At 37.6% G+C, this 19,278-nt stretch overlaps 1 protein-coding gene across 4 annotated transcripts in view; it reads left to right on the plus strand.

Moving 5' to 3' along the window:
• BABAM2 (BRISC and BRCA1 A complex member 2) overlaps positions 1 to 19,278 on the plus strand; it is a 168,462-nt gene that overhangs the window by 8,695 nt on the left and 140,489 nt on the right. For all 4 annotated transcript variants that reach the window (XM_083832075.1, XM_083832076.1, XM_083832077.1 and 1 more), the window contains exon 3: positions 10,969 to 11,045. In XM_083832075.1, the coding sequence (XP_083688201.1) occupies positions 10,969 to 11,045 (77 nt within the window). The remainder of the gene's footprint in view (positions 1 to 10,968; positions 11,046 to 19,278) is intronic.

Raw genomic sequence — 19,278 nt, forward strand, 5'->3', positions numbered from 1 at the left:
ACTCTGAGGGTGGTGAGGCACTGGCACAGGCTGCCCAGAGAAGCTGTGGATGCCCCATCCCTGGAAGCTTTCAAGGCCAGGCTGGATGGGGCTTTGGGCAGCCTGGTCTGGTGGGAGGTGTCCCTGCCCATGGCAGGGAGTTGGAATTAGTTGGCCTTTAAGGTCCCTTCCAACCCAAACCATTCTGTGATTCTGGGGAAGGTATGGTCTTTGTGTTCTTTACTGTTATATTGGATAAGTCAAACTTACCTTTTCTACAGAGTAGGTTGTTTCATCACTGCTTCTGATAGCGAGTGTATTTGTTCACTACAAGGAATCTGATTACTGGTAGTTTGTACTACTATCAGTTTTGTTTTTCAAGTGAAATTGAGCAGGCTGAAGCCTGTTCTATTGTTCTGATGGGACAATGCGAGAGGGTTGGGAATTTTTCTGTGCTGGGCCAAGAAGATGTACTGTTTACAGGACTGCTCTCTTCTGCATTTGTATCTGAATGTTGAAAGAACAAAAAGTAAATGTCTTAATTAAATTTTCAGTGTTTCATATAAATTTTCTAATGGTTTTGCAAATACTCTCCAAAAATATTAGCATTTTTAACACCAATTTTAAACAAGGTGCTTGGAAGTTGTTCAGAGGAAATAAAAGAAGTGCTTGTCAGTTTTCAGTGTTATGAGTAAATACATGATTTTAAAAAGTAAAGATCGTATTATTTAATTGTGCAACTTGGACTTATTTGAGACATTTTTTTCAGTTTTGTTCAGGTTAGTTCAGTTTAAATTCTGCACAGTATGTCTTTGCTGGTATTATTAGGCTGGGACAACGAGTGACTTCCTCTTGTTTGACCTAGCAGAAACTGCATATAGTTTCTACCAGTTTTGTGCTTCGGTAAGAAAGAGAAGAAACTCTCCGGTACGGATGCCAACTGTTTCTTTTATAATTTGTTTAAAGAGAGCTTGATGTGTTCTAATACTAATGTGTGTGCCAAATATGTTTGGAAAGAAGTACCTTAGCAATTTATTTAAATGTATGTCATGGCTATCTGTACCTCGGTAACTCATGGAACGCTTTTTGAAAGCCAGAGGTTTTGTTAATATGCTGTAAATCTGTCCAGGTCTTCCTGCTGTTATAGCAGATACCTGTCTTAATTCTCTGCTTTGTGCATCACAGCGGAAGAAAAAACTTTTCTTTGTTGTGAAGTTAACTATTAGGAGAACTTGCTAAGTATCAAAACAACAACAGCTGAGTACCTGGTCCAACTTCTTTATCTTCCAAACCCTTCTATCACATGCATTAAAAAGTAATGCTGCATCTAAGCTGGACAGATCTCTAGTGTAGCATGGATCTTGCATGTATGGTACATTTGATCAGAAGCTAAGAACAACTGGCTTTAAATTTTTTTTTTCTTCTGCTGAGTAGAGAAGAATATGTTCCTGGATAGCTGGTTGGTAAATTCTTCCAGCCTTATGTATCCAGTTACACTTCATGTATGCTTGACTCTCTCATGTGCATATAAACATACATGGCATAACATTAAAAGTCTAATGTACGTTTGTAATGAAGCTGAAGGTTATGACTTTTTGGGCTTAGTCTGTTTGCTGGTCTCATTTTCTGATAAGTTTAGGTGCTTTAATAGCATAGGAGATCATCAGAGACTCAACGCACCAGTATGCAACAGCGTTTAAGATCTGATTCTGCCACATTTATATCACAGCAAGCAGAAATTAACGGGAATGGTCCTGTAAGCTATTTCTGTGAGTCAGTAACAATGAAGCAAACCACTAATTTTTAAAAACAGAATCTGTACGTTATTGTCTAACTACACAACCATTCTCTAACAGTGTGGGAAATCAAATACAGTGTAGGCCTTTTCATACAATATATTGATCATTATGTAAGACTGAATAAAATTCTTCAAAGGAGAGTTTCATTGTTATAGGAGTTTCTTGCTGGCAGTTTGGTTGGCATCTCCCTATTGTTGCCCTTTTAAATGCAGCCTTATGAATGCCGTGGGATCTCTGGAAGCATCACTCATGGTGCTTTTTTTCCTGACCTATGGAGAAATGAACTTCTCTGACAGTTCAGGTAACTGTCCAGCGCTGGATTTTCAAGTTGGTACAATATCGCAAGTTCAACTGGAAATTGAATAACCACACCAATGCAGTGTTATGCCTAAGATATTTTACACTGCTGCTTGAGATATGCAGCTTGGGCATTTTCTTGACATCGCATTGCACAGTGTAGACATACCTTGAAGCGATTATCATCCAACTGGAAGTAAACATCTGAAAAGAATGCTTAGAGTTATTAATATAAGTGAAAAAAGTTTCTTTTGCTCTTGAAATTGATATGTTTATTGAAGGTACTGATTTCAGTCTTGAGATAAAGGTCAATTTCTGCAGTAATCCATAGGAAAAAAAAATCATTAACAGGAATTATATCTATTTTGTCTTTCCTGAGGGAGGGGAATTGATATGAGTTCACTTGGAAGTATACTTCACAGATTTTCATCTTCCTAATATGTGGTACAGGAGTGAAAAAAGAAAATTAGACCACTAGGATTGGATGTTCTTATTATTGTAAAATAAAAGAATCCCAATGAAATTTAACTAACTAAAGGATATCGCAAAATTCTATTATGGAGCAGATGGGGGGGAAAAAAAAAGTATATTTCCCTAAAAAGAAAGAAGTGTGTTCCTATGAATCCCTGCAATATTTTATTATTTTTTTAAACCAAAAATGTGACAGAGTACTTGTTGCTCTGTTGTGGATGGTCATTTCTTTGTTCAACGGAAAACAGGCTTTCAGCTGTGTCTTCAGTTCTGTAATATTTCATATTAATATTAGGTCCTCTAGATGCACTTTAAAGTTGCCCCATTGAATGTATATGCAGCTGAAAGCTATGGAGTTATGAATTTCAAAATGTGATCCTTGCTTAGCCTAACTTTCATATCCAAAGAACTGAATTCTTGTTTGCTGCATTAACCTAATTTCTTTCTTCTCAGAGTTTATAAAATCAGCAAATGACATAATTAGAGATCTGTGACCAGGGAGCTGTGACAATATACAGTTGGATTTGGACTTTGAAAGACAACGTTAAAAGAAAGGATATAGGATCACTGGACCCCTCCTAGTAATGTTTGGTTAGTTAAAGGAGGAAATAAATATACATGGACTATGCTCTTAGTCCTTGTGTTTTTTCCTAATGCTTATTCATTACATTTTCCAGTAAACTAAACAGTTCTGCGATGTGAAATAAAGACTCCCAGATTCTTTTTTCTTAAGTCATTTATGGCTACTACAGGCAGTATTGGGAGCAATACTAATTGACTTAATAAAACTTAGGTTTATAATAGCTTGGCTTTTGAGACTTGCTGTACGAATATGCTTTCTGTGAACACTGAAAAGATATGAAACTCCAGGTGGTAGACTGTAATTTCATACTTGGCAAAGAATTGTTTTGTTTGAGTAATATGAAAGTGAAAACGTACCTTGTGTGATTTTTTTTTTTCTTCAGAAACTGAATTCACATTACTGAGCAGTAGAACGTGAGAGATGATTAAGTTCTAATTCATTAAAAAGTAACACATAATCAAATGGCACTTGTGGAAATACGAAACAAGTGTTTGAGTTTGACAGGAGGGAAAGAAGATAAAGTAAATCCAAAGGGTGCATATTCTTTCGTGCTCTTCTCTAAAACTTTGCTTATGAATTCCAAGAATTTGGGATACAGCTGGTCTTAAAGTACAATAAAGTAGTTCCTTTTCTTTGCCTGAACTTTTAACAGAAGGGTAGTTTATGATGCTGTGAATTTGCTAGTTTACTAACCAAAACATTACTCCACTGGAGTATGTATTACAAGTGTTATCCCATTGCAATTCAATATGCAATTCAATAATAGTTCCTGTTAGTTTTTCAGTTGCTTGTTCATTACATTTTCCATTTTCTGGTTTTTACCGTTCTTTTGGGGAGTATGGCACTGTGTGTAGTTTTTAAGGGAAGTTGCAGTCAATTACCAGAGTATAAAAGAAAAGATCCTGCTTACAAAAATAATGAGTTTGATTGTAATAGATGTTTCTAAAGCATGTTTTGTTGGTGGCTTTCCTTTGTCGCTTGTTAATTATTTTTCTCAATTTGTATCATAATTGGCTCCCAACAATAGAGAGCTCCAACCCTAAACTTTAGGGATTTTACGTATGCAGACTTTTGAGATAGTTTGCTCTTCAGAGCTTTTCTTGCAAGTAGACTTGCAAGTATATTAGATTTGGTGCTGGTTAGCAACTCGGTCTTCCTTATTCTTTTTTGTGGTGGCCATTTCCAACCTGTACTGTGACTGGAAAAAATGTTCTAAAAGCAGCCTTCCTAGGCAAAATGAACAGGAACTTGTGGTACTAACCAAATCACAGTCTTGGGCTTTGTGCATGCTTTCACTTAATGTAGAAATTCTCTGAGGTGATTTCAAAATGTATATAGGTGCGCTTGCTCATCTCCCCCCTTTGCAGTTTCCCTGTAGAGGCTGGGCTGAATGTCTGCTTCTGGCAGAGGCAGCCGTACTTTGGGAGACTGCAGGGCAGCTACTGCAAGATCGTGGCAGATGTGAAAGTTTTGAAGTTCTAGAAACAGGCCCAAAGCTTTCCCTGCCTGCAACATCTGTTTTGGCAAAGACCCCATTCACATTAAGCAAATCTGCATCTACTGCTGAGATACAGCTGCTATAATTTGTTTTATTAATGACAGTAGTCATTAGATGCCTTTGTGTATTGTTTTTAGTGAAAACAGGTTGCTGGCAGCTGAATTAATTTTAAATAGTTCTTTGAACTTTACTCTTTATAAAAGGTGAATATGCCCATGGGTGCAGTGGGAAGGTGAGGGGTGGTTTTCCTAGGCTATATGTTCTGCCTAGTATCCCACTCCTTTCTAAAGGTCCCAATTAAGATTCAATGCATACAAGAAAACATGAATATGTATATATAGGAAAATTAGCACTTACAGCGGGTGAAGGTCTTGTTGGGAATATGTTTGGCGTATCTGGTGACACGTTGGAGTTTCCCAAATATGAATTGAAATGCTATTGCAATTACGGAGTATCACCCATGCTAACAGGACTGAAAATCAACATCATCATCATCATTTTGCAATACCAAGAGTAGACCTCTTGTATAGCTTAATTTTTATACTACGTTTGAGCAAACCAGCTAGGGTACAAATGAGTCTTACGAAAACAGTGTCTCTAACTCCTAAAAATTTGATTCAGGTTTGTGATTTCCATATTTTAAAGAAAGTATACATGTAAGTAGCAATCACTCTAAATGTGGCTGGGTCTTTATATTTCTCAGAAGCGGTGGTGTACAGTTTTATCATTTAAATGGAAGTCTCTTTCTATCATGTTATATAATATGTATGCCTGTACAAAAAAGGGGAACTGAAGCTGAGCGTTAGTTGATTAGAATATCTCTCCCATTTCAAATTTTGCCCAATTGATAGAATTTTTGTTAGGTCTGTTCTTTTTCAGCAGCAGCTGCTCGGTGCTACTCTTGTGTATCTGCAGGACTCTGTAAAGGTTTGTGCCTTGTGTGTGATAGGGAGTTGGACTACGATAGAGATTTTTACCATTCAAGTCAGCTTTCTAAGTTGTGATTTCCACCAATTTTCTGTTTTCTGATCCCTTTAAAAAAATAAAACTAAAACTGTCACCTGCTGCTGGCCTTCCTTTCACTCTCCTTCCCACTTGTAATTATTCTTAATGGTTCTGTTGATGACTTACCCATCTGTTGCAATTAGTTCTTAATTAAATGGGATGAAGTATTATGTCTTCAAGGAAGGAACACTGGAGCAGATCCCCATCTACAGAGATGGGAAGAAAGAATCTAAAGGCTTCTACGAAGGCTGTTCCACAGAATCTTAACATTGATTTTTTTTTTTCTTGGCAAATGCTGGAATATGAGCTTTTGGTGGACTTCTGACTTTGCTGCCTGTGGAAAAAAAAAAAAGAAATATGAAAACAACCAACACTTTCTTCTTTCTGCCTTTGCTAGGGGGACACACATGGTCGAGCTCCAGAGTTCCTTTGCTGCTATTATAAACCATGGCAGTTCACCTGTTATCAGGGACACTCACACTTCATTGCTCAGAAAATTTCTATCCGTGGCAGCTAGCTTGTGTGCCAGGGTGCTGTGGTTTCTGCTCAGGCTACTGGCTGGCTACTGAAGGTGGTTGCTTCTTGATAACCGCAGCCAGAAAGGGTCTTGTTAGTAACAAGGAGTGGGGTTTGCCTGTCTTTGCCTCTGAGCTGTTTGACTCTTACTGACAAAAACCTTCAGCCTCTGAACCCCGGCTGAGTTGTGTCTCCTTGTTGCTGACACAAAGCTCATTTTCTTCGGCCTCTTGCATCATGGAAGGGACTTGACCTCCTTTTCCCCTAACAGTGTCTTTTGTCTTTCTATGGCATATACAGGAGCTATTTGAAACTTGTATTAGGTATGTTGGAGCTGGGAATGGTTAGGAGTACAGCCAGTGGTCACAACTTCCTTTGTCATGTTGCTCATTATTTGTGTGTGTTTTAGCAGTGTTTGCCACTAAAATATGGCTTTTAAATCAATAGCCCAGTGAACAATGAATGTTGTCCTTTATCTAAACAAATACTGTTCCTCAGGGACAGCAGCTGTAACAACCTAAGCATCGTGAGATTAAAGGAGATTTTGCATCTCTGGCTATTCAGGTTAGGCAGCCTCAATATCAAGTTCCTGAAATCATAGTGGCTCAGATTCTTAGTCTAATTTTCTTTGCTGTTGCACAGTGAAATTTATTGATGATTTATCTGCAGGTGGTAGTGGCATAAAAGCTTCTGTATGATTGGAAAACAAAGACTTGAATCACTAAACACATCACATACCTTTCTAATCAAGAAGTTTGATAGTCATCAAATAAATCTGGCATGAATATTGACTCATACACTTTTATCACCAGTTTAAAAAAAAAGATTTGTATGTTTCTTTGATAGAGCTGTTGTACTTCTGTTGATGATTCTGAACACTTGCTGTGGATTACATGATTCTAAGCAGCAGAGTTTTAGGATTGATTTTAAAAGTGAGCTTCAGACTGGAATATAATATTTAAGGATATAAAGAAGTGGTTTTTTTATATATTTTTTTTTTATAGAATAACCAGTCATCTCCAGACTTTAAGGATTAAGGTGGTAAGTAGTTGAGCTTTTGTTTAGTTGTGATGTGGTGTAGAACTTATTTTTGGATAAGGTTTTACTAGGGCCCAGGTACTATAAAACTGCTCAACTTGAGAACGCTTTCAGGTAGATGACTAGACTAGATGACTATTGTAGATGACTAGTTGATAGGAGAGTCTTACTGAAATCTGGGGATACCAGAGTCTTCTTTATTGTGGCTTCAGTCTTGTAAAACATTAAAGTAGCCCAGAAAGACAGGGAATAACCTTTTTTTATATTTAACAAAACAGAAATTATAAATAGTCAATTAGTGATATATTGGTGTAAGAGAACCTTGTTGTTAAGCTCAACTAGAACTGCCTTTCTAGATGCTTTTGAAATACTCTGGGAAGAAGACATTCATATCACTGCTCTGAGCATCAGAACATTAATTACTGCTCTGCTTCAAGGCTTTCCTATGTAAAACATTAAGTACTTCGATGAAGGTATGCAAATCAATGTAATGTTTTCCATGAATAGGTAGCATGTCTATTCATCATGAGATGAAGTCAGCTTCTGAAATTCATTTTCAACACCAGATATTGTTGTTCTATCAATTTCCTGTGAAGATGGGACAACAAAAAAGTCTTTAAAAGACCTTATTGTATCATTCTTCTTCAGTGTCACTTTTGTGGGGGCCATGCTAAGTAAAAGGATCATCAAAAGTGAAATATTACGTTTTGGAGAGGATAGAGGCCGAGCTTCTGGGTCAGGTAATTATGTGAGGTTCCGTGCATTCAGGAAAATAAGGCAAGAGGAGATGCCCATATCCATGGCGTTATTTCTGACTTTCGGTAAAAATATGGCCACAGACAGGCTGCTAGTTGTACCAAAATTGTGATTTGCCTGAAGAGTTTTGTTCTTTTACTGTTTATACTAAAAAGTAGCTGCCTCTTTCCAAATGGACGCATGTAAGATTTTATGCTTGGTTGCTCAGACTATTGCAGTTTTTGAAGTCTCTTTCGCAGCCTAATCCGAGAGTGTAATTTGTCAAAAAAACCTACCAGCAACAACAAAAAAACACATCACCACTAACAGCAAATAAAAAAACAAAACAAAACAAAAAACAACACCTGAATACTGTCATTTTTCATCACTTCTAGACCTGTAAAATTTAAAACATCTCTAGTGGATTATAATAATCTAGGAAAAATACTTAGTATTCCTTTTAGGGACATTTACCATTAAATCAAGCTTTATTTTATTTTAATGTTAAAGAATATTGTACTTTCCTTAAGTATTTCCAAATGGCCCATTGTGCGGAAAGATCGTAGGGTATTGTAGGATCAGATTTTTTTTTTCTGTTGAAAAGCTAGTAATAATGTTACTGTGGAAAAAATAACTGTGACCTGTGATACTTTGAAACAAGCTGCCATTAAATATTAACTGATGTTGCAGATACAGTTTGGAACTTGTAAATGAGTTTTTTTTTGTATGCTTCCTAGAATTGGCCTTATGTGATGTGAGCCTTAGGAATGACTTGAAAGTAGATAATAACTCTCATATTTATGCTGTTAAATTCATCCACAGCCATTAAAACACTCGAACAGTGGGCATTCCTTTATTGCTGCTCTCACCTACTAATAAAACGCATCTTTGAAAAAATGTTGTTCCCTTACTTCTATTGTGTTGGGTCTCCAATCTTGCATGTTCTTAAACAGAAGCTAATTTTACTCCCAGTGAGGGCAATGATACTTTTTGTTCTGGCTAAGCCATATTTAGATGTAATTCAAAAAGTATTAGTGTAGCACATTAAATCAAAATATTTTTCAGTTCTGGTGCTGCATCCAGCATGCTGCGTTCCCTTTCACATTGGCATCATTTGCAGGTTTAAAAAACATCTCTTTTCTATTGTCAGAGCTTTTCAATGACGTTCTGAATAGTGTTCTGCCAGAAGACACCCCCCCCCTCAGTGCGCTTTGCATGAAGCAAGATGAGAACTAATCTCTCATGAAACTTGCCTTTCAGCAAGCTCTGTACACATCTGATAGTAGTTGTATCTGAATCATGTTTCTGTAGATTGTTTTGCACAGTGCTCTCACAAGACATTGCAAAAACCTTCCTAGGGTGAAGATAGGACATCTGTTGCTTCCCTTTGCAAGGACAGTTATCTCATGTCTGTGATACTGAGATAGCACAGTGTATTCTTGCTGAACCAATCCAGGCTGTGAATTGTACCTGTGTTAGATTCTAGGTGCACACAAGTGAATTGCTGATTTTCTGTCTAGTTTTATGGAAACGTAAGTGAAATTAATTATCTGTAGTTCTATGGCTTCCTCTTTGATGAAGCTATGTGAGGGCACAAATTTGATTAAATTGTCAGTGTAGCTTACTGAATGCAAACAATCTGAAGGCACTGCACATAGTTTCCCTAGGAAGCTGGAAGAGAGAAGAGACTGTACTGGCAGTGTCTGATGGAAATGGCACGTCGAATGTATTAGTGCAAACAAGCAATACCTTGTTTGTCCTCCTGCTGCTTCTGCAGTAAGGCAGGTACAGCTGCAGGAGTTACTGTGTTGTGTCTGCAGTGTAGGATCTGATTTTTTTCTGTGCTTTCTGGCATACTCGTTTCTTTTTGCTTTGGCTGTGTGTGTGGCCCAGTAAACACATTGTTTGTTTCATGATGTTGTCAGTGGTTTGTATTACAGCTCTGCCAGTGATCTGATACTTGAGCTTTGGGAAGTTATTTTACCTTTGTCTAACTTCTTTTCACTGTTTATTTTGTCTAGTCAGCCTCTCTTTCATTGTGAGCTTTATGTGGCTTGCAACAAGTGTAGCTCTTGTGCTGGGGCTACAAACAATTCTCAATGTTATTAGACTGGCAAGAAGACTGCTGGATAATCAGGATGCCTGGGTATGGAAAGGAATGGACTGCTAAGGGCTTCCAGCAGTTATGCTACGGGAACCTGTCCTGTGCCCAGTGGCCTCCAGTGGTGAGAGCTCCAGGGACCATTGCCATTCCTGCCGGTGAAACAATTCATGTCGTCATTTTTCTCAGTATAGCTGAGATTTTTGGTTTTGGTATATGACTTATAAGGTATGAAATAGTCATCTCTAGCCTAGACCCTAAACAGTTTCAGTCACTCTTCTGCTGGTAAAATGCTCGCACGTCACCGTGGGACCCAACTGTCATTGCAGTATTCAGGTACGCAGGAGTTGTCAGCTGGTCACAGATCACAAACCTCTGTGCCTGGTTGTCGGAGCCAAGCAGATTCTGCAACTTGCTTACCTGGAGGCTTCCTGTGAGACTTTGCAGAAGGGAGAAACTAAAGGTTAAAATAGGTGAAAATGACTGAATTGTTGATGTATTAAAAGTAAGATTAATCTCAGGTGTCAGGATGGCAGGACAGAGAGCGTGCAACCATGTTATTATGGTATATGTAAAGAATTGTCATTTGCAAAATGGTATACATCATAGAGAACTTTGATGGCTTTGCTTAGTGGATATTCTAATAACATCCTCAAAACAGGGCATTTTTATGTGTATGTTTTGTGTTAAAATGGGAAAGAGAACTGTTGGCACAGATCCTAAATTTTCTCATGATGTTGCGAGAACTGCTGTTCAGGAGTGAATGGGCCTTCTGCATCCTTCCTACCTTTTCTTTTTCCCCAAATTGTAAGGATGAGTATTTTTAGTCTTCACAAAATCGTTACTTTGTCCGTCGTTTGTTTGCTGCAGAGTAACGTTAGCATCTGCTGCCATCTGTAACAACTTAAAAACAACTTAAAACATTCTTTTCTTATCTTCATTTTAGCTGTACATCCTTGACTCCTGGACCTAGCTGTGATCGGTTTAAGCTGCATATCCCTTATGCTGGAGAAACACTCAAATGTAAGTTTAAAACTACCGTAATTGCATCTTGGACGTTCTTTCAGCAATGTCTTCTGTCGAGTTTTACTGTGTCTGTAAATAATTTTATGAGTTTTGAAATACATTTTGTTTTCTTAGAGATGAAGCTTTAAAAAAAATCAACTGTAAGAATACCTTTTTAAGATAAGTTTACAGCCTTCCTTAATATAGTGACAAAGTTGAAAACATGAATCCCAAAAGTCAGAAGTCACAAGCTCCTCCCCAATTTTTCTAATAAATGTTATGACTAAGACAATATGATGACCATTTTTAGTCTCACTTGTATATGTTTGCTGTTGTTTCTTTCTTTCTCTTATAAGAAGAATTCTCTAGTAAGATACAGCAAAAGACAGTCTGGTGTTTTATTAGGTATGTCTAAATAGTAACAGCTATGTTTTACCAGATTAGAGAGATGTCACTCACTTTTTTGATTTAGTGTTGTGTTTAAATCTGGCTTCCTCTTGGAGGTCCTGCTTGTGCTGGATTATTTGCTCAATCTTCAGTTAGTCTGTGTTTGGGTTCAAATGATTAGAATAATATTTGCTTTATGTGTTTTGGGGTTTTTGTTGTTTTAGAAGATAGAAAATTATATTCTAAAAGCCCGAGTTGTTGATAATCTGCATATGGAAAATGGTAAAGTTGTGCTGTTTGTGTCTAACAACTGAAATATGAGAGAGGATGAAGAATTTCAGATAAAGTAAAATGTGAAGCTTGGTATCTTTAGATTTAGGACAGCACTGGTGAAACCACATCTGGAGTACTGTGTCCAGTTTTGGTCCCTTCAGTATCAGAAAGACATGGGCATATTGGAGTGAGTCCAGCAAAAGACCGTGAAGATGATAGAGGGACTGCTGCATCTGTTGTACCAGGAGAGTCCAAGAAAGCTGGAGCTGCTTTGTCTCCAGAAGAGAAGGCCTAGGGCAGATACTAGCAATGGGTATAAATACCTGATTGGGGGGGTGGGGTGGGGAGGAGGAAATAAGGAAGGCAGAACCAGACTCTTTTCAGTGGTGGCCACTGAAAGGACCAGGGGAAATGGTCACAAACTGAAATACAGAAGGTCCCATCCGAATATTAGGGAAAAACTTACTTGTCAGTGTGGCCCAACAGCAGAAGCGGAGCTGAGAGCTCATGTAGGTTGTATGTCTCCGTCCTTGGAGGTACTTGCAACTCAACTGGACGTGACCCTTACCAACCTGCTGTAGTAGATCTATGTCTGAGCAGAGGGGATTGAACTATACAGCCTCCAGAGGTGTCTAATTTATCACATCTGCCACCCTCAAGTATCCTGCAATTCTGTGAAAAGCTGCTATCTGGAGGAGTAAGTACTTAATGTAAACAGAAATATTAAACATTTAAAACTCTTACTGCTTAGATAAAATCCATTTAGACTGCATCATACACATGCTATGTCTCTCTAAGACATTTTAAATATTAAGAGTGTTGTATTCCTTCTGTAGTAGTTTTTCTTCTCATTACATAGTGCACTAGAAACCCTTCTGCTTTATGAATGGAAATCGATGCAGTTAAACTTCTTATCGTTACAAGTACGTTAAAAGCTTCCAATTGGCACCTATAAGTAAAGTTGTTCTTCTCAGAAGTTGGTCTGGAAATTTGTGCATATGTTTGTGAGATAGATGAGCTAGGTTCCTTTATCAGTCTACTATGAATATTTTTTCTATTCTAAAAGTACAAAGTTATGGCTCAAGAGATCTAATTCTTTTCCAAAAGAGAAAAATGGTATATTAAGCCCTAGCTAGCAATTATTACAAAAAAAAAGGGGGGTGGGGTATGAAACATGGGGGATGACCCTATTTCAGTAAGTAAAGGCCATATTATTTGAAGCTACTACTGTAGCAAGTGGAATTTTTGTCCCTATTTTAAACTTACAAATAATTTGAATGGCAGACTGAATCTGTTCAATCTTGGTGTGTACTACAATGTGTAGTTGATTCTACTTGAGACTTGTTTCATGGCTACAGTCAAGATGCAGTGAAGAAGCTTTATTGCATGACGTTGCTATAGAGAATGCTACCGCATTTTCTATGAGACTGTAGTAACCCTCTAATTTATCATTTTACAGGGACCTGTTATTATATTCTGAGAGCTTCAAGTCTCTACTTGCTTTTAAGTAGTGGCTAGAAATGTTCTTAATTCCTAAGAGAGAATTAGTAGATTAAAATGCACACAGGCAAGGACATGGGCATACAGACAATACCAATACACCTAATGACTATATTGCAGTTACAGTATTTGGAAATATGATTATGGACTATACATTAAACTTCAGTATTTAGAAATCCTCTTTTCTCACAGTTCTTGTATTTTGAACATCTCATAAGCAATTAAATAAAACAACTGTCATGCTAGTGGTCTTCACCTTCCCAAAAAAATAAAAGGCACAATTTTATCATGCTACATATTTCAACATTATGGCCAACTGAATGTAGAAAGAGGCCTAAACAAGTGTCTGTCTTTCACAGGTACCTAATAGTAGCAATGAATTCAATGGAGAATGATTCTCCTCATTTCAGCCTTACATGTTTGAAAATGCTGTGTGTCGTTCAGTCTCATAGCATGTGGAGTAAAGTGATGCCAGCAGGTTCAAGAAAGCTTGAAGAATTATGTGTTCAGATCTCTAGTGATGGTAGGGGAAGACTGCTATGGTGTGTAACCAAAGATTTGTAGATACTTTGTTGTAGGCTGTTGCTAGATACGTTATCTTTTAAGGGCAGAATATTTCTGCAAAGGAAGGTTGCGAAATCTGCTAGAATAAAAAGATTGGCTGAAAATGTTCAGAAGCTTCAGTGTATGGCCTTCATTATGTGGTACCAAATGCAGGCTGAAATGTGTAGTTCCTTTGTGGTTTCTCTTGCATCCTCTTTGCAACAGATCAGATCTTTGCATATCATCAATCATAACCGCTGCCACTGTACAAGTACCCAAGTATTAATCCCAGCATGCTGAAAACTGTTGGTACGCTACTTTAGGGAAGTATAATTGCATAGTCACAGGCCTGTTTTCCAAAGGACCAGGCAGTTCAGGTTTTTTTGAAAAAGGAGAAAGTGTACGTGCGGGCAATGCAGTGGCTGACTACCTGTAGTATAAAATAATTGTTTTTTTGAGCTTTAGTAACATCAAATATCCAGTGGCTTAGGGTGCCTTGCTGGCAATTAATGTAATTTCTTGAGATCCATGGAATCCTAAAATATCCTGAGTTGGAAGGGACCCATGAGGGTAATTGAGTTGAACTCCTGACTCTATGATAGAGCACCAGTTAACTAAATAGTCATTTTTTTCAGATATCGTGTTCACTTCACTTTTGCATTTATTCTGAGTTTCTGGAATGTTATTACCAGTTACTTAACTCCAGTGAGGAATAAGAGCTTGGGGTTATCCACAGTTTTATGCTTGAGAAAATGTTATGTCAGTGTTGGAGATAAATTAGGTTATTAAATTAGTCTTCCATCATACTTCAAAAGATTTCAAATTATGTTTTCAGAGATACCTTACTGAAGAAAACTGAGTGTAAATTTTGTGTTTTTATGGCCAGGATGGTTGAAAAATTGAGCTGCTTCTTGGTAGATTTCAGACAGCAATGTTAGTATTTTAATGAAGCCATCCAGGACTCAGTGCTGCTGCATTCAACTCGTTGCTTTTCTTTATATCTGATTATTTTTAAAGTTCTTAGTAAGAGTTTAAATTCTAAGAAGACCAAGTGTCCATGATACTCTATAATCAGTGTAAGGTGTAGTAAGGTTGAATCTGTGTTCCAGGGACAAAACTTAGAGTAAGTGGTGTATTCCAGTATGTCCTTTATTGCATACTGAATATCTGCTGAGTAAAGTTTGGTATTATTTCTGGAGAAGTATTTGCATATTTTGAGGTGAAGCATTCCGTACTTCTTAGACATAGTAGTCTTCCTTGCTGAAAAATCAAGGCAGATGTCGTTGCTTATCCTGAGAATTTCTGCTGGATTATAAGCTCTCATAGTCTTTATTGAATAATATTTGTAATTAAAATGCATCATTAAGAATTAGTTGCTTGGTCACTGCAATTTTGTTCCAATGAACCCTGGAATCTCTTGCTTTTGGTTTTAATTTTGCACTCAAGATTTTGCTGCTTCTTGCTGCTAAGTGAACCTGACCCTTTCCCCCTGCTTCCCCCCTCCCTTGTGTTCTTCACATTTTCTTTTTCAGGCACTGATGTCTCCCTCTCTCTCTGTCCTTGAGTGCTGTCATCTGGAATTTAACGGTGATTAAACAATGTGTTGCCCTTGTGATGCTACTGTTTTCTGTGGCCTCTTGAACTATAGTATTTTCGTCTTCTGTCTGATTTTCACTGTTCTTGTGAGTAGACTGCAGCTCAGGGTTCTGCTGCTACCACTTTGTTAGGTTTCCTTCATCCTGAAGAATGTTTCTTTTGTCTCATTTGAAGCTTAGCTTTTCTTTTTGTTTCTTCTTTTTTGCTCCTGATTTTTTTTTCTTAGCTTCTTAGAAATTTCAGTAACAATCCTTAGAATGAGAAATCACTGTCTTGCTGCCTTACTAGCTGGTCTAAAATATTCCCCATAGTACACTTTGTAGAATTTCAGTTGGTTTTCTTCCTTTGATGGCAGTATCTCAGTAAGTTTATCTAGTCTTCCTGTGGCTTTCTGCTTTAAGGAAGTAATAAGAAGAACAGAAAATGAAAAATATAGAGGAGTACCTGACCTTGTTGCCCTTCTAAAAGCTGCTTTGCTAATTTTATTTGCTAAACACTTGTTTATTGTGCCAGCAAACATTTGGAAAAATGATTTTGCAAGTGATCTTAAGAGTTAAGATTTGCATAACCAGGTTGCTGCAGTGCGTATGTCAGCCCTCTGTGCAGCATTAGGTCATTAGCTCAGGTTGTGGTTTAGTTGAGGCTCTTACCGGAAGGAACTTTTTTATACTTACAAAATACTTAGATTATACTTAGGTGATATCATTATTTGCATGGTAAGTGTCTTTTTGTTGGGTCATCCGAGGTACCAAAGATTCTCCCTGGCAATGTGTTTTCTAAAGAATTGTTGAGTCTTAATTTATGTGGTAAGGGTAATGAATATTCTTTCTTTGGGAACCTGCTAATGAATGTCAAATGAATGTTACTAATGGGAAACATCAAGAGATAATCTAGTCTTTTTTTTTTATATTTATTTCCTCTTAGACTACAAAGCTTTAAATACTTTCTGCTTTTAAATATTCACTTTCATGTCTAGCACTATTACTCTTATTGACACTTCTCCTTGCGTTTTGGACTTCTCTTGAGCACGTAATGGGCCGAACTTTTTTTTTTGCAGGTAAAAGTCTTAAATAGTATATTTCTTCACCAAAAGAAATGACCTTACATTATATACCTACAAGTGTGGAATTAGGGAGGCTTAGGCTAGGCCCCCATATTTGTGTTGTAGTAGTGCCTTTCTCCTTTGCTCTCTTCTCTTTTCTGCTCCTGTTTGGGCTCCAGTTACTGATGATTCTGCATTCTGTTTGCTTCAAGGTGTTTTTGTCCTTCATTTTCACTTCCCTTTTTTCAGCTACCCCGTGTCTGTTACAATTCCGATGTTGCTTCTACCAACAACTCCCGTGATGTCTGTCTCTAATTTCTACCAGTGTCTTATCTCTTCTTGTATTATCTGTTGCTCTCTTTTGTCCTCTTCACTTCTAGTACTAATGTTTTGGGGAAGGCAGTTGCCCAGCTACCTAAATGCGAGTAGCTCAGATTGTTTGTAGAACAAGCTGCTTTCTTGTTCAGCCTGGGATCCAGCTCATTTACTTCATTTTTGCAGATTTGCCCACCTTCAGCCCTTTATGACAGAGCACTATGTCTCTCTCTGTACACTGGCTTGAACTTTTTTTCCCCCTCCTTATAGCTGTATTTGTCAGTTGAAGTTAAAGAAATAAAAAATAACCACAACCCTTTGCCACCCACCACCCCCCTAAGAACTAAATAACCATCCCACAAGTCCTTCCTGTGTCTTTTTTCTTACAATGTCTTGATTGAAGAAGTGGGACTTGATTCAGCTGCCTAACTAGAGGTGTCTAATGCTGTCTGAGGTGCCTGAGAGTATCTTGCCTGGCCTTTCCAGCTGCTGACCCACAGGGCACTGATCTCATTAAAAAAACACGTTATATCTGCCATAGATGTCCCAGATGCCCTGAGGTATCTCAAATGGCCATAAGCAACACAGTTAGACAGCTGACCCAGGCTCCTTGGCAGCTTTGCATGTGGTGGAATAGCAGTACAGAGAAGAAAGGTGGTTTTTTATATACAAAAACTTTTTAAAAATTGTTTTTCTTTTAAGAAATGCTGTTGAGACTTTAATGCTGATTCCTGTGCCCTTCTTCAGCTGGTATGTTGATTCACATAAAAAGTAAGAAATTAAGCTTAAGAGCATTACAGTTCCTTGCTATCAGATGTCTCTAAGCTTCCGGAATAGTTCTGACTTTTTGCTTAAAAAAGAAAAACGGTAAGAAATTTAAGGTATGCATTGTTTACTGTAGTAGGGTTGTATTTTATGGCCAGATGATCAGGAGTCCCGCAGTATTCCCAGATGCCATTTGAGGGTAGCTGCCCTCCCATGTGGGCCGAACTCCTTATTCAACAGATCATTTTCAGAGGAGCTTCTGAGGTATAATCATCTTACTCTACTTGACAGTGAATGGCTTGGCAGCAGCAACACCACAGCAAAAATAGAGTTGCTCCTATTTCTTCTTCCAGTAGTAGTTCTGTGTTTGCTAAAGTTGAATTGTTATTTCAGGAGCTATTTGTCTTTCTGTCAAAAAATTAATAGTTGGTTTTATGGGTAGCGTATTACTATATTTGACTTAAAGCCTGTAGAACAAAAACCTTTAGGGTAAAATCCAGTGACAAGTCAGCAGGTCTCCAGTGGTTCATTTAAATCCTTTCATACTGCTGACTGTCTTGGTCACAGAACACAGTGAGTAACTGATTCCTTTTCTACCTGTACAGACAATTGCCAAGGGCTGCTTTACGTAACAATTTGTTTGTAGAAGGGATGGATCAGTGTTTCTATGCAGAATCTGTGTGGCCACTGAAGGAGATAGATTAGCATTCTGAATACATGAATAATGTCATTCTACTTACAGTCTTCTTAATATTCAACAAGGCCAGTTTCTCTATTTTCCCAAAACTGATTCTCCACGTAGGGCTGGTCTCTTGCTTCAGCATTGTTCCCTGCGAATGCAGTTTGTGATCGAATTACACTTGGATTTTTTTTTTCATTTTTTAAAAACCAAAAGGATTGATATCCAACATACAAATTATATCCAAATTGGTCTTATTCCAGGCTGCAGTGGAGGTGCATTCATTCTACATATTTAGAGCTGACTTAGCTTTTTCTGACCCCAGGAATTTCTGAAGGATGTAGGTTTCCCTTCAAAAGTAAAGTCTGTGGATTTCAAGGTCAGTAACTGGTGTGTTGCTTCCTAATTTTTGCCTTCGTTAGGTAAACAGAGATGTAAATGCTGTGGTACTAGCAGTATGACATCTTTCTGTACTACTAAATTTACAGCACAGTTTAAAAAAAAAGAAAAAAGAAAAGGTGAAGTTATCAGGAGAGGAAAAACTACATATAGGATAGGCCAGTGGAAAGCAGCTATAAGCATCTAAGAAACTTCTGAGTTTCTAACCCCTTTGTTAGACATGTATTTTGGCTGAACAGATGAGAAAAGAACTCCATGTGTGTGTTAAAAGAAAATGATAGATTTAAGTATTAATATTTCTATCTTTTCGTCTGTTGGGAGCACATTAACTTTTCCTTTGAAATCCTGTGAAGTAAAATATTTCAAAATTTAATGCTATTTGCCTGAGGAGGGAATATGAAGAATAGGGGATAGTGAGAAGTGGATTTTGGATAGTGAGAAGCAAAAAGATGTCTAAAACACCCTTTTTCTTCTAATTTATCTTTAACTTCACGGCTTTAACTTTATTGAATTAATTTTAAATTCTGTAGTACTATTTAATTGGAAATATAATTTCATTGAAGTAATCATTGGCTAGTGTGTCTATAAAACTGAGATAACTGGTCCGAGTGTGAAGGTTTTGCCTGCATTGTTCTTAAACTGGAATGGACGTGGTCACTGATGTCCTGAAATGCTACACGTTTGCTTTCTGTCAAGGGAATAACAGCAAATAGAGTTGAAACTTCAGAGGAAGTATGTTCTCAAGAGCTGGA

This window comes from Anser anser, assembly GCF_964211835.1.
Source record: "Anser anser genome assembly, chromosome: 3".
Lineage (NCBI taxonomy): Eukaryota > Metazoa > Chordata > Aves > Anseriformes > Anatidae > Anser > Anser anser.